Raw genomic sequence first — 20,574 nt, forward strand, 5'->3', positions numbered from 1 at the left:
TGGAGGGTACTAGTGCCTGTGTTCTGGTGGATGAGGCTAGATCTTGTCTTTCTGGTGGGCAGGTCCACGTCTGGTGGTGTGTTTTGGGGTGTCTGTAGACTTATTATGATTTTGGGCCGCCTCTCTGCTAATGGGTGGGGTTGGGTTCCTGTCTTGCTGGTTGTTTGGCATAGGATGTCCAGCACTGTAGCTTGCTGGTCGTTGAGTGAAGCTGGGTGCTGGCGTTGAGATGGAGATCTCTCGGAAATTTTTGCTGTTTGATATTATGTGCAGCTGGGAGGTCTCTTGTGGATCAGTGTCCTGAAGTTGGCTCTCCCACCTCAGAGGCACAGCACTGACTCCTGGCTGCAGCACCAAGAGCCTTTCATCCACAGGGCTCCTTAATTTGGGATAATTGGTTGTCTATTCAGGTATTCCACAGATGCAGGGTATATCAAGTTGATTGTGGAGTTTTAATCCTCTGCTTCTGAGGCTGCTGGGAGAGATTTCCCTTTCTCTTCTTTGTTCTCACAGCTCCCAGGGGCTCAGCTTTGGATTTAGCCCCGCCTGTGCGTGTAGGTCGCCGGAGGGCGTCTGTTCTTTGCTCAGACAGGACGGGGTTAAAGGAGCCGCTGATTCGGAGGCTCTGGCTCACTCAGGCCCGGGGGTAGGGAGGGGCACGGAGTGTGGGGTGGGCCTGCAGCGGCAGAGGCCGGCGAGACGTTGCAGCCTGAGGCGTGCCTGTGCGTTCTCCCGGGGGAGTTGTCACTGGATCCCGGGACCCTGGCAGTGGCGGGCTGCACAGGCTCCCCGGAAGGGCGTGTGGCTAGTGACCTGTGTTCGCACACAGGCCTCCTGGTGGCGGCAGCAGCGGCCCTAGCATCTCATGTCTGTCTCTGGGCTCCGCACTTTTAGCCGCGGCTGGCGCCCGTCCCTGGAGCTCTCTCAAGCAGCGTTCTTAATCCCCTCTCCTCGTGCACCAGGAAACAAAGAGGGACGTAAAAGTCTCTTGCCTCTTCGGCAGTTCCAGACTTCTCCCCGGACTCTCTCCCGGCCAGCCGCGGTGCACTAACGCCCTGCAGGCTGTGTTCACGCCGCCAACCTCAGTCCTCTCCTAGAGTATTTTTAATTTCATTTATTGTGTTGTTCATGCTTGTTTGTTTGCTCTTTAGTTCTTCTAGTTCCTTGTTAAACGTTTTTTGTATTTTCTCCATTTTATTTCTGAGATTTTGGATTATCTTTACTATCATTTACTCTGAATTCTTTTTTCAGGTAGACTGCCTATTTCCTCTTCATTTGTTTGATCTGGTGGGTTTTTTTTCCTTGCTCCTTCATCTACTGCATATTTGTCTTCTCACTTTGTTGAACTTACTGTGTTTGTGGTCTCCTTTTCACAGGCTGCAGGTTCGTAGCTCCTCTTATTTCTGGTTTCTGCCCCTGGTGGGTGAGGTTGGTTCAGTAGCTTGTGTAGGCTTCCTGGTGGAGGGGAGTGGTGCCTGTACTCTGATGGGTTGGGCTGGATCTTGTCCTTCTGGTGGGCAGGGCCACGTCCAGTGTTGTGATTTGGGGTTTCTGTGAACTTAGTATGTATGACTTTAGGCAGCCTCTCTGCTAATGGGTGGGGTTGTGTTCCCCTCTTGCTAGCTGTTTGCCATGGGGCTTCCAGCACTGGAGCTTCCAGGCCATTGGGTGGAGCTGGGTCTTAGTGTTGAGACAGAGATCTCTGGGAGAGCTCTTGCTGATAGATATTACATGGGGCTGGGAGGTCTCTGGTGGCCTAGTGTCCTGGACTCGGCTCTCCCCAATCAGAGGCTCAGGCACAACACCCAGCCAGAGCACCAAGACCCTGCCAGCCACACGGCTTGGAAGGAAAGGAAGAAAATTTAAAAAACGAACAGATAGAACCCCAAACCAAATGGTAAAAACAAACCTAAACAGACAAAATCACACAAAGGAACATACACATACTCACCAAAAGAGAAAAAGTGAAAAATATATTAAAAATTTAAAAATAATAATATAATTTTTTAAAAAAAGAAGAGAGCAACCAAACCAGTAAACAAATCCACCCATGATAACAAGCACTAAAAACTAAAGATAAACATAAAACCAAAAACAAATCAGATGCAGAAAGCAAACCCCAAGTCTGCAGTTGCTCCCTAGGTCCACCACCTCAGTGTTGGGAACATTTGTTGTCTATTTAGGTATTCCACAGATGCAGGGTTTATCAAGTTGATTGCGGGGATTTAATCCTCTGCTCCTGAGGATGCTCAGAGAAATTTCCCTGTTTTCTTCTTTGTTCGCACAGCTCCTGGGGTTCAGCTTTGGTTTTGGCCCTGCTTCTGCATGTAGACTCCCCTCAGGCACCTGTTCCCCACCCAGGCAGGAGGGAGTTAAAGCAGCAGCTGATTAGGGCTCTCTTGCTCACTCAGGCCAGGGAGAGGGAGGGGTACGGCAGTCATAATTGGAATGCGAGGCGAGCCTGCAGCGGCAGAGGCCAGCATGACATTGCAACATCCTGAGGCTCACCGAGTGTTCTCCCAGGGAAGTTGTCCCTGGATCACGGGACCCTGGCAGTGGCATGCTGCACAGGCTCCCCGAGGGATGTGGGTAGTGACCTGCACTTGCACACAGGATTCTTGGTGTCAGCAGCGGCAACATTAGCAGTTCATGCCCATCTCTGGGGTCCATGCTGATAACCGCAGCTTGCGCCTATCTCCAGAGCCCACTTAGATGGTGCTCTGCCTCTTGTGGGCACACACAGCAGGAATCCCCTCTCCTTGTGCACCCCAAAAACGATGGTCTTTTGCCTCTCCAGCAGGTCCAGACTCCCTCCCAGCTATCTGTGGCACACTAGCCCCCTTCAGGCTGTGTTCATGCAGCCAACCCCAGTCGTCTTCCTGGGGTCTGACCTCCAAAGCCCGAGCCTCAGCTCCCAGCTCCAACCTGCCCCAGCGGGTGAGCGGACAAGTGTCTCAGTTTGGTGAGTGCTGGTTCACACTGATCCTCTGTGTGGGAATCTCTCCACTTTGCCCTCTGCACTCCTGTTGCTGCGCTCTCCTCCATGGCTCCAAAGCTTCCCCCCACCCACTCACCCACCATCTCCACCAGTGAAGGGGCTTCCTAGTGTGTGGAAACTTCTCCTTCACAGCTGCCTCCCAGAGTTGGTCCCATCCTATCCTTTTGTCTCTGTTTTTTCTTTTTTCTTTTGCCCTATCCATGTACGTGGGGATTTTCTTGCCTTTTGGGAAGTCTGAGGTCTTCTGCCAGCATTCAGTAAGTTTTCTGTAGGAGTTTTTCCACATGTAGATGTATTTTTGATGTATTTGTGGGGAGGAAGGTGATCTCCATGTCTTACTCCTCTGCCATCTTGAAGGTCTACCTGCATATAATCTTGATAGGACTTGATGAGATTAGCACTTCACTTCTGTTTTCCCAAGAACTTATAACCCCAGTCTAACCATGAGGAAAACATAAGACAAACCCAAATTGAGAGACATTCTACCAATACATGACTCTTCAAAACTCTCAAGGTCATCAAAAACAAGGAATGTGTGAGAAACTCACAGACAAGAGGATACAAATAAAGTATGGGGTTTAGTTAACAGTACTGTTTTATTGTTTGTTCAATAATTGCAAAAAATGTACCACGATAATGCAAGGTGTTAGTTAGCAATAGGATAGACTGGGTGTGGAGTATATGGAAACTCTGTACTATCTTTTCTATAAGTCTGAAACTATTCTAAAATAGAAAGTTTATTTTTAATAAGTGGAAGAAGGTGAAATTTAAAATTATTTCTAATAGCATCAAAAAATATGAAATACTCAGGGATAAATTTGACCAAAGATGTGCAGTACCTATACCCTGAAAATTATAAAATATTGCTTAGAGATAATAAAGCCCATATAATTAAAAGAGATATGGTCATATTAGTCAGCTAGGGCTGTCATAACAAAATACCACAGACAGGGTGGCTTAAACAAGAGAAATTTATTTTCTCACTGTTTTGGAGGCTAGGAGTCCAATATCACCAAGTCTGCAGGTTTGATTTCTCCTGAGGGCTTTTACCTTCTCACTGTGTCCTCACATGACCTCTTTATGTGTGTGAACTCCTGGTGTCTTCTTGTCAGGACACTAGTCCTATTGGATTAGGCCCCCACCCCCATGACCTCATTTAACCTTAATTACCTTTATAAAGGCTCTATCCCCAAATACAGTCACATGGGCATTAGAACTTCAACATTTGAATTTTGAGGAAACAACTCAGTTTATAACAATTTTCATGGATCCAGCGACAGTATTGTTAAGCTGACAGTTCTCCCAAATTGATCTATAGATTCTATGTAATCCCAGTCAAAACCCCAGCAGGATTTTTTTTATAACATTAACTAGCTAGTTTTATATTTTATATGGAAATGCAGAGGATTCAAGAACCAAATAAATTTTCAAAGAGAAGTACAAAGTTGGAGGATTTAATTAACCTGATTACACGATTTATGAAACTAATTAAGACTATGGAATTGGCATAAAGATAACAAATAGATCATTAGGGCAAAATAGAGAATCCAGAAATATACCCATACGTGTATTTTCTTTTTTTTTCTTTTTTTTTTTTTTGCGGTACACGGGCCTCTCACTGTTGTGGCTTCTCCCGTTGCGGAGCACAGGCTCCAGACGCACAGGCTCATTGGCCATGGCTCACGGGCCCAGCTGCTTCGCAGCACGTGGGATCTTCCCAGACCGGGGCACGAACCCGTGTCCCCTGCATCGGCAGGCGGACTCTCAACCACTGCACCACCAGGGAAGCCCCATGCATTTATTTTCAATTGATTTTTGTTTTTTTTTTTGATGATGCCAAGGACGTCAATGGGAAAAGGGTCATCTTTTCCCCAAAATGGTGCTGGAATAAGTGGATTGCCATAGACATACACACCCAGAACCTTGGCCTATACCTCTCCATAAACAAAAGGACTCAAAACTATCAAATATAAATACAATAAACATAAAATATGACAAAATATATTTTACCACAATAAATGTATATTTAACAGAACTAAATGTAAGAACTAAAATTATAGAACTTCTAGAAGAAAACAAGAAAATCTTAGTGACCTTGTATGGTAGGTAAAATAGTCCCCCAAAGATGCCCACATCTTAATCTCTGGAACCTATATATATGTTACATGCTAAAGATCTTTGCAGCTGTGATAAAGGTTATAGGCTTTAAGATTAAAGAGATTATCCTGGTTTATCTGAGTGGGCCCAATCTAATCACAGGAGCCTTTAAAAGCAGAGAACTTTCTCTGTCTGGAGGCAAGAGAAATTGGCAGAAGGGGAGGTAATAAATTCCAAACATGAGTATTTGCTCTACTGTTGCTGGCTCTGTGATGTTGGGACCCATGTGCAAGAACTGGAGAAGGGCCTCTAGGAGCTAAGGTCAACCCCAGATGACAGCAAGGAGACCTCAGTCCTACAACAGAAAGGAACTAGAAACTGCCAGGATCCTGACTGACCTTAGAAATGGATTCTTTCCAGAAGTTTCTGATAAGAGCCAAGCAAGTCAACACCTTCACTTTGGTCTTGGGCAAAGAAATCATCTAAATTCACCAGACTTCTGATTTACCAACTTATGTGGAACAATAAATTTGTGTTGTTTTAACCTGCTAAGTTTGTGATAATTTAATAGAGCATAATACACTCTGAGCTAGGCGAAGATTTCTTAAGTAGGTTACAAAAAGCAGAACTATAAAAGAAAATATAAGTAAATTGAACTTAGAAAATTAAAGACTTCACTTCTTCAAAAGATATTGTATAGATAATAAAAAGGCAACCAACAGACTGAGAGGAAATATTTGCAAAACATATCTGGCAAAGGACTTGTATCTAGAATATATAGGGAGCTCTTACATCTCAATGATAAGAGAAACCACCCAGTTTTTTTAATCTGGCAAAAGATTTGAACAGATGTTTCACCAAAGAAGGTATACAAATGGCAAATAAGCACATGAATGATGTTCAGCATCATTAGTCATTAGGGAAATGGAAATTAAAGCCACAATGAGAATCATTACACACCCACTAGAATGACTAAAAGTTAAAAGTCTGACCATATCATGTGTTGGCAAGGATGTGAGAGCACCTGGACCTCTCATAACACTGCTGTTGGGAATATAAAACAAGACCATTAATTTGGAAAACAGTTTAGCAGTTTCTTAAAAAGTTAAGCATAGACTTCAGGTCCATACAAGAGCACAGACCTGTTTTTCTTGCTTCTCTGGATAAAAACAACTAAAAGCCATGGAAATAACTAAGCAGGCAACCAAAGGAGAATTCTGAAAAGTGTTAAGAGAAAGGTGAACTGGTTTGGAACGTCGTGACTGGAAAAACAAGACAAGTGGTAGGATGTCATAAAGTTCCCCACCCAACAAAAGACGGTGACCCAACCTAGCAACAAAAGAGAGCCCAGGTAGTTCATTCCTCCCACAGAGCAAACAGAAGTCCCTCAAACTACACCGGGTAAACCCAGTGCCATCAACAAGGGAGCTCTGCTAACAATAAGCAGTAAACAATAAGCCCCACTTCCTACCAGAGACCTGGCATTACAGGGGACAACCAGCAGGGGGCATCCTGCCATAAGCACCCAGACAAGGCAGCCTCTTGTCTTCATTGGCCTGAGACTCCCCTCTCCTGAGACTCCTAGCCACCAGGGTGGCTAGGGTAACTGGTGTGTGGGAGAGGAGAGAGAGGACCAGGGGGTGGGGGAGAAGAAAGCCTCCCCATAACAAGCATGTGACCTCTAGTGCAAAGATAGGGGATATCCCCCAACAAACTCTGGGACAGAGAAGCCTCTTAGTTCCTTGAGGCCAGAAAACCCCTCATCCCGGGGAGAGACCCAGCATCCAAGCCTGGGAAGAATCCTCAGGCAGCACCAGCAGGGAGCCCCAGTGGCACTTAGTTAAAGCAGACCAAAATGGTACCACAAAGCTGCTAAAAGCCGCTAAAACTGTCAGTGGAACCACGATCCACAAAAGGAGGTTAAGACCTGCATACTAAACAGAGCAGGATACCTACCTGCTAAAATGAAAGATTAAATAGGAACCTAAGCCTCCTAACAATAGAAAATCACCCTTTACTTTAAGAACCAAAAAAATCACAATTCAAATGAGAAAAGAATCAACCGACACTAACACCAGTGTCTAGATCCAATCAATGAATTCAGTAAAGTTACAGGATTCAAAATTATCATACGGGGCTGCCCTGGTGGTGCAGTGGTTGAGAGTCCGCCTGCCAATGCAGGGGACACGGGTTCGTGCACCAGCCCAGGAGGATCCCACATGCCGCGGAGCGACTGGGCCCATGAGCCATGGCCACTGAGCCTGTGCGTCCGGAGCCTGTGCTCCGCAACGGGAGAGGCCACAACAGTGAGAGGCCCGCGTACCGCAAAAAAAAAAAAAAAAAAAAAAAATTATCATACAAAAAATGGTAGCATTTCTGTACACTAATGATGAATTATATGAAAACGAAATAAAGAAAATGACCCTATTTACAATAGTATCAAAACCAATAAAATATTTAAGAATAAATTTAACCAAGGAGTTGAAAGAAATAAACTCATACTCCCTACTCAGTCTTCTGCAACACCATCCCAGTGAGTAGGGAGTGGGGATGATTGGGAATACTTCGTTATAACAAAGTACTTGAGGGTAGAAATCTGGACTTTGCTGGTGTGCTGGGATGCAGCCACAGTGTATTTTATGGTATTTTGCTGGAGTAGAGAGGTTATTCTCTAAAAGTTTTCTGTCTTGTTAGGCTTTTCTGGCCCTTTTGTTGCAGGAAGGGAGCCCCTTCCAGGGCCTGAGAGTGGGCTCTTGTCTAACACTCAGAAATGAATTGTCCGAGGAGACATACGTGCTGACAAAGCAAAACACTTTATTGGGAAGGGGCACCCAGGTGGAGAGCAGCAGGGTAAGGGAACCCAGGAGAACTGCCCTGCCACATGGCTCGTGGCTCACAGTCTTGGGATTTATGGTAATTGGGTTAGTTTCCAGGTTGTCTCTGGCCAATCATTGTGACTCAGGGTCATTCCTTGTGGCGTGTGCATCACTCAGCAAAGATGGATTCCAGTGAGAAGGATTCTGGGAGGTTGGTAGGACATATGGACTGGAATCTCCTCTCTCCTTTTGACCTTTCCTGAATTCTTCTGGTTGGTGGTAGCTTGTTAGTTCCTCATTCCTTACCAGGATCTCCTGTTGTAAGATAACTCATGCAAGTGGTTACTATGGTGCTTGGCCAGGGTGGGCGGTTTCAGTCAGTGGTTCCCCTAACATTTTCTTTTTTTAACATCTTTATTGGATGCTTTACAATGGTGTGTTAGTTTCTCCTTTATAACAAAGGGAAACAGTTATACATATATATATATCCACATATCTCTTCCCTCTTACGTCTCCCTCCCTCCCACCCTCCCTATCCCACCGCTCTAGGTGGTCACAAAGCACCGAGCTGATCTCCCTGTGCTATGCGGCTGCTTCCCACTAGCTATCTGTTTTACATTTGACAGTGTATATATGTCCATGCCACTCTCTCACTTTGTCCCAGCTTACCCTTCCCCCTCCCCGTATCCTCAAGCCCATTCTCTACTAGGCCTGCTTCTTTATTCCCATCTTGCCCCTAGGTCCTTCATGATCATTTTTTGTTTGTTTTTTAGATTCCATATATACGTGTTAGCATACGGTATTTGTTTTTCTCTTTCTGACTTACTTCACTCTGTATGACAGACTCTAGATCCATCCACCTCACGACAAATAACTCAATTTAGTTTCTTTTTATGGCTGAGTAATATTCCATTGTATATATGTGCCACATCTTCTTTATCCATTCATCCGATGATGGACACTTAGGTTGCTTCCATGTCCTGGCTATTGCAAATAGTGCTGCAATGAACATTGTGGTACATGACTCTTTTTTAATTATGCTTTTCTCAGGGTATATGCCCAGTAGTGGGATTGCTGAGTCATATGGTAGTTCTATTTTTAGTTTTTTAAGGGACATCCATACTGTTCTCCATAGTGGCTGTATCAATTTACATTCCCACCAACAGTGCAAGAGGGTTCCCTTTTCTCCACACCCTCTCCAGCATTTATTGTTTGTAGATTTTTTGATTATGGCCATTCTGACTGGTGTGAGATGATATCTCATTGTAGTTTTGATTTGCATTTCTCTAATGATTAATGATGTTGAGCATTCTTTCATGTGTTTGTTGGCAATCTGTATATCTTCTTTGGAGAAATGTCTATTTAGGTCTTCTGCCCATTTTTGGATTGGGTTGTTTGTTTTTCTGCTATTGAGCTGCATGAGTTGCTTGTAAATTTTACAGATTAATCCTTTGTCAAGTAGCTTCATTTGCAAATATTTACTCCCATTCTGAGGGTTGTCTTTTTGTCTTGTTTATGGTTCCCTTTGCTGTGCAAAAGCTTTTAAGTTTCATTCGGTCCCATTTGTTTATTTTTGTTTTTATTTCCATTTCTCTAGGAGGTGGGTCAAAAAGGATCTTTCTGTGATTTATGTCATAGAGTGTTCTGCCTATGTTTTCCTCTAAGAGTTTGATAGTTTCTGGCCTTACATTTAGATCTTTAATCCACTTTGAGTTTATTTTTGTGTATGGTGTTAGAGAGTGTTCTAATTTCATTCTTTTATATGTAGCTGTCCAGTTTTCCCAGCACCACTTTTTGAAGAGGCTGTCTTTTCTCCACTCTGTTCTTGCCTCCTTTGTCAAAGATAAGGTGACCATATGTGCATGGGTTTATCACTGGGCTTTCTATCCTGTTCCATTGATCTATATTTCTGTTTTTGTGCCAGTACCATACTGTCTTGATTACTGTAGCTTTGTAGTATAGTCTGAAGTCAGGGAGCCTGAATCCTCCAGCTCCGTTTTTCTTTCTCAACATTGCTTTGGCTATTCAGGGTCTTTTGTGTTTCCATACAAATTGTGTAATTTTTTGTTCTAGTTCTGTGAAAAATGCCAGTGGTAGCTTGATAGGGATTGCATTGAATCTGTAGATTGCTTTGGGTAGTAGAGTCATTTTCACAATATTGAATCTTCCAATCCAAGAACATGAAATATCTCTCCATCTGTCTGTGTCATTTTTAATTTCTTTCAACAGTGTCTTATAGTTTTCTGCATACAGGGCTTTTGTCTCCCTAGGTAGGTTTATTCCTAGGTATTTTATTCTTTTTGTTGCAATGGTAAATGGGAGTGTTTCTTTCATTTCACTTTCAGATTTTTCATCATTAGTGTACAGGAATGCAAGAGATTTCTGTGCATTAATTTTATATCTTGCTACTTTACCAGATTCATTGATTAACTCTAGTAGTTTTCTGGTAGCATCTTTAGGATTCTCTATGTATAGTATCATGTCATCTTCAAACAGTGACAGCTTTACTTCTTCTTTTCCGATTTGGATTCCTTTTATTTCTTTTCCTTCTCAGATTGCTGTGGCTAAAACTTCCAAAACTATGTTGAATAATAGTGGTGAGAGTGGGAAACCTTGCTTTGTTCCTGATCTTAGTGGAAATGGTTTCAGTTTCTCACCATTGAGTATGATGTTGGCTGTGAGTTTGTCATATATGGCCTTTGTTATGTTGAGGTAAGTTCCCTCTATGCCTACTTTCTGGAGGGTTTTTGTCATAAATGGGTGTCGAATTTTGTCGAAAGCTTTCTCTGCTTCTATTGAGTTAATCTTATGATTTTTCTCCTTCAATTTGTTAATATGGTTTATCACATTGATTTGCATATATTGAAGAATCGTTGCATTCCTGGGTTAAGCCCCACTTGATAATGGTATATGATCCTTTTAATGTGCTCTTGGATTCTGTTTGCCAGTATTTTTTAGAGGATTTTTGCATCTATGTTCATCAGTGATATTGGCCTGTAGTTTTCTCTCTTTGTGACATCTTTGGTTTTGGTATCAGGGTGATGGTGGCCTCGTAGAATGAGTTTGGGAGTGTTCCTCCCTCTGCTATATTTTGGAAGAGTTTGAGAAGGATAGGTGTTAGCTTTTCTCTAAATGTTTGATAGAATTCGCCTGTGAAGCCATCTGGTCCTGGGCTTTTGTTTGTTACAAGATTTTTAATCACAGTTTCAATTTCAGTGCTTGTGATTGGTCTCTTCATATTTTCTATTTCTTCCTGACTCAGTCTTGGCAGGTTGCACATTTCTAAGAAGTTGTGCCTTTCTTCCAGGTTGTCCATTTTTTGGCCTATAGTTGCTGGTAGTAGTCTCTCATGATCCTTTGTATTTCTGCAGTGTCAGTTGTTACTTCTCCATTTTCATTTCTAATTCTACAGATTTGAGTCTTCTCCCTTTTTTTTTTGATGAGTCTGGCTAATGGTTTATCAATTTTGTTTATCTTCTCAAAGAACCAGCTTTTAGTTTTATTGATCTTTGCTATCGTTTCCTTCATTTCTTTTTCATTTATTTCTGATCTAATATTTATGATTTCTTTCCTTCTGCTATGTTTGAGGTTTTTTTGTTCTTCTTTCTCTAATTGCTTTAGGTGTAAGGTTAAGGTTTTTTTTTGAGATTTTTCTTGTTTCTTGAGGTAGAAATGTATTGCTATAAACTTCCCTCTTAGAACTGCTTTTTCTGCACCCCATAGGTTTTGGGTCATCGTGTTTTCATTGTCATTTGTTTCTAGATATTTTTTTATTTCCTCCTTGATTTCTTCACTGATATCTTGGCTATTTAGTAGTGTATTGTTTAACCTCCATGTGTATGTATTTTTTACAGATCTTTTTCCTGGAATTGATATCTAGTCTCATAGTATTGTGGTCAGAAAAGATACTTGATATGATTTTAATTTTCTTAAATTTACCAAGGCTTGATTTGTGACCCAAGATATGATCTATCCTGGAGAATGTTCCATGAGCACTTGAGAAGAAAGTGTATTCTGTTGTTTTTGGATGGAATGTCCTATAAATATCAATTAAGTCCATCTTGTTTAATGTATCATTTAAAGCTTGTGTTTCCTTTTTTATTTTCATTTTGGGTGATCTGTCCGTTGGAGAGCGTGGGGTGTTAAAGTCCACTACTAATGATTGTGTTACTGTTGATTTCCCCTTTTATGGCTGTTAGTATTTGCCTTATGTATTGATGTGCTTCTATGTTGGGTACATAAATATTTACAATTGTTTTATCTTTTTCTTGGATTGATCCCTTGATCATTATGTAGTGTCCTTCTTTGTCTCTTGTAATAGTCTTTGTTTTAATGTCTATTTTGTCTGTTATGAGAATTGCTGCTCCAGCTTTCTTTTGATATCCATTTGCATGGAATATATTTTTCCTTCCCCTCACCTTCAGTCTGTATGTGTCCGTACGCATGAAGTGGGTCTCTTGTAGACAGCATATATACAGGTCTTGTTTTTGTATCCATGCAGCCATTCTATTTCTTTTGGTTGGAGCATTTAATCCATTTACATTTATGGTAATTATCAATATGTATGTTCCTATTACCATTTTCTTAATTGTTTTGGGTTTGTTATTGTAGGTCTTTTACTTCTCTTGTGTTTCCTGCCTAGAGAAGTTCCTTTAGCAGTTGTTGTAAAGCTGATTTGGTGGTGCTGAATTCTCTTAGCTTTTGCTTGTCTGTAAAGGTTTTAATTTCTCCATCAAATCTGAATGAGATCTTTGCTTGGTAGAATAATCTTGGTTGTAGGTTTTTCCCTTTCATCACTTTAAATATGTCCTGCCACTCCCTTCTGGCTTGCAGAGTTTCTGCTGAAAGATCAGCTGTTAACCTTATGGGGATTCCCTTGTGTGTTATTTGTTGTTTTTCCCTTGCTGCTTTTAATATTTTTTCTTTGTATTTAATTTTTGATAATTTGATTAATATGTGTCTTGGCATGTTTCTCCTTGGATTTATCCTGTGTGGGACTCTCTGTGCTTCCTGGAGGTGATTAACTATTTCCTTTCCCATATTAGGCAAGTTTTCAACTGTAATCTCTTCATATATTTTCACAGTCCCTTTCTTTTGCTCTTCATCTTCTGGGACCCCTGTAATTCGAATGTTGGTACATTTAATGTTGTCCCAGAGGTCTCTCAGACTGTCCTCAATTCTTTTCTTTTTTTTTCTTTATTCTGCTCTGCAGTAGTTATTTCCACTATTTTATTTTCCAGGTCACTTTTCTGTTCTTCTGCCTCAGTTATTCTGCTATTGATCCCTTGTAGGGAATTTTAAATTTCATTTATTGTGTTGTTCATCACTGTTTGTTTGCTCTTTAGTTCTCTTAGGTCCTTGTTACATGTTTCTTGTCTTTTCTCCATTCTATTTCCAAGATTTTGGGTCATCTTTACTATCATTATTCTGAATTCTTCTTCAGGTAGACTGCCTATTTCCTCTTAATTTGTTAGGTCTGGTGGGTTTTTACCTTGCTCCTTCATCTGCTATGTGTTTTTCTGTCTTCTCATTTTACTTAACTTACTGTGTTTGGGGTCTCCTTTTCACAGGCTGCAGGTTCGTAGTTCCTGTTGTTTTTGGTGTCTGTCCCCAGTGGCTAAGGTTTGTTTAGTGGGTTGTGCAGGCTTCCTGGTGGAGTGGATTTGTGCCTGTGTTCTGGTGGATGAGGCTCGATCTTGTCTTTCTGGTGGGCAGCTCCATGTCTGGTGGTGTGTTTTGGGGTGTCTGTGGCCTTATTATGATTTTAGGCTGCCTCTCTGCTAATGGGTGGGGTTGTGTTCCTGTTTTGCTAGTTGTTTGGCATAGGGTGTCCAGCACTGGAGCTTGCTGGTTGTTCAGTGGAGCTGGGTCTTGGCATTGACATGGAGATCTCTGGGAGATTTTTGCTGTTTGATATTACGTGGAGCTGGGAGGTCTCTTGTGGACCAGTGTCCTGAACTTGGCCCTCCCACCTCAGAGGCACAGCCCTGACGCCTGACTGGAGCACCAAGAGCCTGTCATCCACATATCTCAGAATCAAAGGGAGAAATAAAAAAGAAAGAAAGAAAGAAGAAGATCAAATAAAGTGATTAAAATAAAAATTTAAAAATAATTATTGAAAAATATTTTTAAAGTAATTAAAACAGAAAGAAAGAAGAGAGCAACCAAACCAAAAAACAAATCCACCAATGATAACAAGCGCTAAAAAGTATACTAAAAAAACAAAAACACTGATAGACAGAACCCTAGGACAAATAGTAAAAGCAAAGCTATACAGACAAAATCACACACAGAATCATACACACTCACATAAAGAGAAAAAGGGAAAAATATATATATATCGTTGCTCCCACAGTCCACTTCCTCAATTTGGGATGATTCGTTGTCTATTCAGTTATTCCACAGATGTAGGGTACATCAAGTTGACTGTGGAGATTTAATCCACTGCTCCTGAGGCTGCTGGGAGAGATTTCCCTTTCTCTTCTTTGTTCGCACAGCTCCCGGTGTTCAGCTTTGGATTTGGCCCCGCCTCTGCACGTAGGTCGCCTGAGGGTTCGCTCAGATAGGACGGAGTTAAAGGAGCAGCTGATTCAGGGGCTCTGGCTCACTCAGGCAGCGGGGAGGGAGGGGCAAGCCTACGGTGGCAGAGCCGGGCGTGACATTGCAACAGCCTGAGGCATGCTGCGTGTTCTCCTGGGGCAGTTGTGCCTGGATCACGGCACCCTGGCAGTGGCGGGCTGCACAGGCTCTCGAAGGGGGGGTGTGGATAGTGACCTATGCTCGCACACAGGCTTTTTGGTGGCGGCAGCAGCAGCCTTAGCATCTCATGCCCATCTCTGGGGTCCGCGCTGATAGCCACAGCTCGCACCCGTCTCTGGAGCTCCTTTAAATGGCCCTCTCCTCGCGTACCAGGGAACAAAGAGGCTAGAAAAATTCTCTTGCCTCTTCGGCAGTTCCAGACTTTTTCCCAGACTCCCTTCCGGCTAGCTGTGGTGCACTTGCCCCCTTCAGGCTGTTTCATCCAGCCAACTCCAGTCCTCTCCCTGGGGTCTGAGCTCTGAAGCCTGAAGCCCGAGCCTCAGCTCCCAGCCCCCACCCGCCCCAGCAGGCAAGCAGACAACCTCTTGGGCTGGTGAGTGCTGGTCGGCACCGATCCTCTCTGCAGGAATCTCTACGCTTTGCCCTCTGCACCCCTGTTGCTGTGCTCTCCTCCGTGGCTCTGAAGTCTCTCCCCTCCGCCACCCGCAGTCTCCACCCGTGAAGGGGCTTCTAGTGTGTGGAAACCTTTCCTCCTTCACAGCTCCCTCCCACTGGTGCAGGTCCCGTCCCTATCCTTTTATCTCTGTTTATTCTTTTTTCTTTTGCCCTACCCAGGTGCGTGGGGAGTTCTTGCCTTTTGGGAGGTCTCCTGTCTTCTGCCAGCATTCAATTAGGAGTTGCTCCACATGTAGATGTATTTCTGATGTATTTGTGGGGAGGAAGGTGATCTCCACGTCTTACTCTTCCGCCATCTTGAAGCTCCCCCTAGCATTTTGACTAGAGATTTGGGGGGGCTTTTTTTTTTTTTTGTCTGCACCCTGTCGCATTCCTGAATTGTTGGCTTCTTCAGCTCTAAGTCTAGGATATACAAGGCAAAAAGAAAACCCAAAGAACTGACCAGCATTTTGTTCCTTGGGTCCTGTGATATTGTGATTTATAATGAACATATATTTAGTCTTTGTCCCTATTTCTGGCACAGAGCTCCTAAAATCCTTGTAATTTCCTGTAATGAAAGATAAAGGTGTCTCTTGTTATGTTTGGACAATGGCTAAGGATGAGGACTGGTTGCCAGGAGAACCAACCATGTGATTAGAGGGTTGGAATTTTCAGTCCCACCCCCACCTCCCCAACTTCCAGGAAGTGGAGAGGGGCTGGAGATTGAGTTCAATCACCAGTGGCCAGTGATTTAATCAATCATGCCCATGTAACGAGGCCTCCATAACAGCCCAAAGGGCAAGATTCAGAGAGCTTCTGGGATGGTGAACACTCGGAGATATGGGGAGAGTGGCACACCTAGAGAGGGCATGGAGGCTCCTTATTTGTCCCCCATACCTTGCCCTATGCATCTCTTCCATCTGGCTGTTCCTGAATTATATCCTTTTATAATAACCTGGTAATCCAATAAATAAAATGTTTCTCTTGAATTCTGTGAGCAGCTCTAGCAAATTTATCAAACCCAAGGAAGGGGTCATTGGAATCTATATCCTATCAGAAGCCCAGGTGACAACTTGGACTTGAGATTGGCATCTGAAGTGAAGGGATCAGTCTTGTGGATCTGAGCCATTAACATGTGGAATCTAGTGCTATCTCCAGGTAAACAGTGTCAGAATTGAGTTGAATTGTAGGACACCCAGCTGGTGTCCAAGAATTCCATGATGGGGGACTTCCCTGGTGGCCCAGTGGTTAAGAATCCGCCTGCCGTGCAGGGGACACGGGTTCAAGCCCTGGTCCGGGAAGATCCCACATGCTACAGAGCAACTGAACCCGTGCACCACAACTGCTAAGCCTGCATTCTGGAGCCCGCAAGCCACGACTACTGAGCCCACATGCTGCAACTACTGAAGCCTGCGTGCCTAGAGCCCGTACTCTGCATCAAGAGAAGCCACCACAGTGAGAAGCCCACACACTGCAACGAAGAGTAGCTGCTGCTCGCCAACTAGAGAAAGCCCGCACGCAGCAATGAAGACCCAACGCAGCCCCAAATTAATTAATTAATTACCAAAAAAAACCCACGAATTGCATGATGGTGTGGGGAAACCCCACCTCCCACACACTGAAAGTAAGTGCAGACTCCTTAGGTCCCAAGAACCGTTGTCTTTCTGCCTTCTTCTCTCCACATTTCAGAGCCTTCTTATGTTTGATTTATTTGTAATTTCCAGGGATTTAGTTGTACTTAGAGGAATGAACAGGGAAAAAGTGCATCTACTCCATCTTTCCAGAAAACTAGAATTGTTCTGAGAATTATGTGAGGCAGTGATTCTCAACTAGAGGTGATAATGCCCCCCAGGGAAGGGAGCATTTGGCAGTCTGGAGACTTTTTTGGTTGTCAACAACTGGTCGGTGGGGGTGCTGCTCACATCTAAGTGAGTAGAGGCTAGGGATGCTGCTAAACATCCTACAGTGCACAGGATGGCTCCCACAACAAAGAATTATCTAGCCCCAAATATTAATAGTACCAAGTTTTAGAAGCCCTGCTGTGACTTTGTGAAAGGACATTGTGAACTACTAGACACCATTTATCATTACCATCATGAGAGACAAACATGTTTATGTGCATTTGAGCAAGCTGCCTCCACAGATCAAAGGTTTTTTCCCTGTTGTTTTACATCAGTATATGACAAGAATCTGGACATTTAAAGCTTCTACGCTATAGGCTAAGAGATTTTAAGCTTCTATACTGTAAGCAGAGAGCACCAAACACAGCACACTGCACACACTAGGCAGTTTATAAATGCCTACTATCCAGCACACAACAGAGCTTTTCAATCTAGAGAGGTCTGTGGATCTTCCAAAGAGCAAACCTTAAGGAGAATAAGAAGATGACATTAATATAAGCTTCCAAGCAGGTACATTAAAAATGAATATTCTAAATACAGGTATCAGGCATCAGCAACATTTTCCCGTTGCTGGCCTGAGGAGGATTCAAAGGAAAGAAAGATCCAGGTGGCAGATACCAAACTACTAATGAAGCTCAGGTTTCCATTTTAAATGCCTCTGTCTCCCAACTCCAAATGTTGTTCCTAATAACCTTAATAATCTCTTTACACTATCAAGGATAAGTATCAAGGGGTCTGTGGAGGGCAGTAAAAGCGGATAAGAGTAGAAGATAATGGGGTGAAGTTGGGAATATAGAAATCATATCACAAATTTGTAGCATAGGCAAGAGAAGTGGAAATTTCAGTGCCTGACAAAACCAAAAAACTGCAAATCAGGGTTAGACAGCCACCTTGGGAACACAACTCAGATGGGTGGAGGATGGATGGATGGATGGGACAGTTTATCCAGCCTAGACCTGACTCTACTGATATTAAACCAAAAATGCTCAATTAACTTCTCAGATATCTTCATTTTCTTGCATGACATATTAAGGACTTACTACTTACCAAAACCTTTCTTCCCTTCTTGAGCTGGCAAGTATCAATTTATGTCTTCTGTATTTCAGGAAGTACCCTTTCTTCCCTTCTTGAGCTGGTAAGTATCAATTTATGTCTTCTATATTTTAGGAAGTATCCCCACATTCTAAAGTACTAGTGTTAAATAGTCTGTTTTCCTTACATGTACACACACACAGGGAGACAGCCCAGTCCACTGGCTTTGGAGTACCTGGGTTTAAATTTATGGGTTCAAATTCAGCTCCTTGCCAGGTATCTGACCAAAGGTTGTTATTTATAACTCTCTCAGTGCTTGATTACCCTCTTTTTTTTGTTTTGTTTTGTTTTTTTGGCTACACCATGTGGCTTACAGAAACTTAGTTCCCCAACCAGGGATTGAACCCTGGTGCCACGGCGGTGAAAACACCGAGTCCTAACGCCTGGACAGCCAGGGAATTCCTGCTTACCCTCATTTTCTAATAGCAAGAATATTGTAAGGAATAAATGAAAAATGTCTGCTAAAGTTTCTACCACAGTTCCTAGCATTTTGATCCATGAAGGATAACTGTTGGTATAATAATATTTATATTATATATAATGTATTAATATAAAATATTATTATTGGCCTTCCACACCCTTCTCAATCTCTTCAACTGACAAGCACTCACCTAACCACTCTGTCTTTATCCATTCCTGTTGGCATATTTTCTAGCTTCCACTTCTGTGCCAATGAGATCTACATTCAGAATTCCAAGTCTGAAGTATCCTGGCTTTATACCTGTGTAGGATAATCTTTATTTGGTTTCTATATCAGTCAACAATTGCCACACTAATCCTGTATAATGAAACACCCCAAAACTCAGTAGCTTAACAGAACCATCATTTATTCTCATTCTTAAGTCTATAGGTTGGCTGGGAGTCAGCTGGTCCAGGCTCGACTGGATCCAAGCGCAAATTACATATAGGTCTTTTCCACGTGTCTCTCTCATCCTCCCTAGACCACAGGGCTACCCAAGACAATTTCTTATCATAGTGATGACAGAAGCTTCTGAAGCGGCAGTAGAAACACATGACTGTTAAGCTTAGTCTCAGGGCTGGTACACTGTCACTTGTGCCTACCTCATTGGCAAGAGCAAGTCATATGACTATGCCCAACATCAGTGGGGCAGAGAAATAGACTGTAGCTTCAGTGGAAGCATATGGAAAGTCACACAGCAAAGAGCAGAGATATGGAGAGGGTTGAAGAATTGGCAACAATAATGCAATTGAGCATAGTTTCCTATACTCCTCTTGCTGATCCTCAATTTCTTGTTGGCCCATTATGTGCCTCAGCCTCACACTTCAGAGCCCAGGCTTGAGTAACATTGTTTTCTTTCCTGCATCAGAGTGATTGACCAGAACCCATTGTTCATTTACCAAACAATAAACAAGGCATAATGGGGGAAACAATCATGTGTGAAGCCTGGTTCCTGCTCTCAAGGTATTCCCAGACTGGTGTAGAAGGTAGAACAAAAGAATAAATAATTCTACTAGAAAGCAGAATGTGGGGGGCACCCTAAAATATAAATGTGATAAATTTACCATATGACCCCACAATTCCACTCCTAGGTATCTGTATGCAGTAAATGAAAATGTCTACCCACAAAAAAAACTTGTACATGAACGTTTACAGTATTATTATTTATAAATGTCAGTAAGTGAAAACAACACAAATGTTCATTAACTAATGAATGGACAAGGAAAATGTGGTATATTCATACAATGGAATATTATTTGGTAATTAAAAAGAATGATGTACTGGTACATGCTAAAGCATGGATGAATCTCAAAAACATTATGATAAGTGAAAGAAGCCAGACACAGAAGACCCCACATATTGTACAACTGCATTTGTATGAAAAGTCCAGACATCAAATCAATTGAGACAGAAAGTAGATTAGTTGTTGTCAGGGCCTGCAAGTGGGCAAGGGGATCTTGTTGGGCTTATCGAAATGTTCTAAAACTGAATTGTGGTAATGGCTGCACAATTTGTTATAGTTACTAAAATTCATTGAATTGGGTGAATTGAAATGGGTGAATTTTGGGCTTCCCTGGTGGTGCAGTGGTTGAGAGTCCGCCTGCCGACGCAGGGGACGCAGGTTCGTGCCCCTGTCCGGGAGGATCCCACATGCCGCGGAGCGGCTGGGCCCATGAGCCATGGCCGCTGAGCCTGCGCGTCCGGAGCCTGTGCTCTGCAGCGGGAGAGGCCACAGCAGTGAGAGGCCCGCGTACCGCCAAAAAAAAAAAAAAAGAAAGAAAGAAATGGGTGAATTTCATGACGTAAATATTACCTCAAAAAAGTTGTTTTTTTTAAAAAAAGGAAAAATTTGTGCAGCCAATGTACAATGGCAACTATTAGATGTCTTAGGAAGTTAAATGTTACTACATATGTTGGCTTTTGTGATTTTTTAAAATGTTTAACTTGTGGTTTTCTAAATATTTCAATTTTGTACCTATTTCTGGATTCTTGAAAGATGGACCCCAAATGATATAT

At 42.7% G+C, this 20,574-nt stretch overlaps 1 protein-coding gene across 8 annotated transcripts in view; it reads left to right on the plus strand.

Moving 5' to 3' along the window:
• IARS1 (isoleucyl-tRNA synthetase 1) overlaps positions 1-20,343 on the plus strand; it is a 110,048-nt gene extending 89,705 nt beyond the window's left edge. For 4 of the 8 annotated variants that reach the window (XM_067744954.1, XM_067744956.1, XM_067744957.1 and 1 more), the window contains exon 34: positions 2,798-16,094. In XM_067744954.1, the coding sequence (XP_067601055.1) occupies positions 2,798-3,093 (296 nt within the window). In that variant the 3' untranslated portion in view covers positions 3,094-16,094. The other 4 variants (XM_067744962.1, XM_067744960.1, XM_067744958.1 and 1 more) reach the window with 4 other exon arrangements.
• Positions 20,344-20,574: the final 231 nt, after the last annotated feature.

Source organism: Pseudorca crassidens, chromosome 7 (assembly GCF_039906515.1).
Source record: "Pseudorca crassidens isolate mPseCra1 chromosome 7, mPseCra1.hap1, whole genome shotgun sequence".
NCBI classification, from domain to species: domain Eukaryota; kingdom Metazoa; phylum Chordata; class Mammalia; order Artiodactyla; family Delphinidae; genus Pseudorca; species Pseudorca crassidens.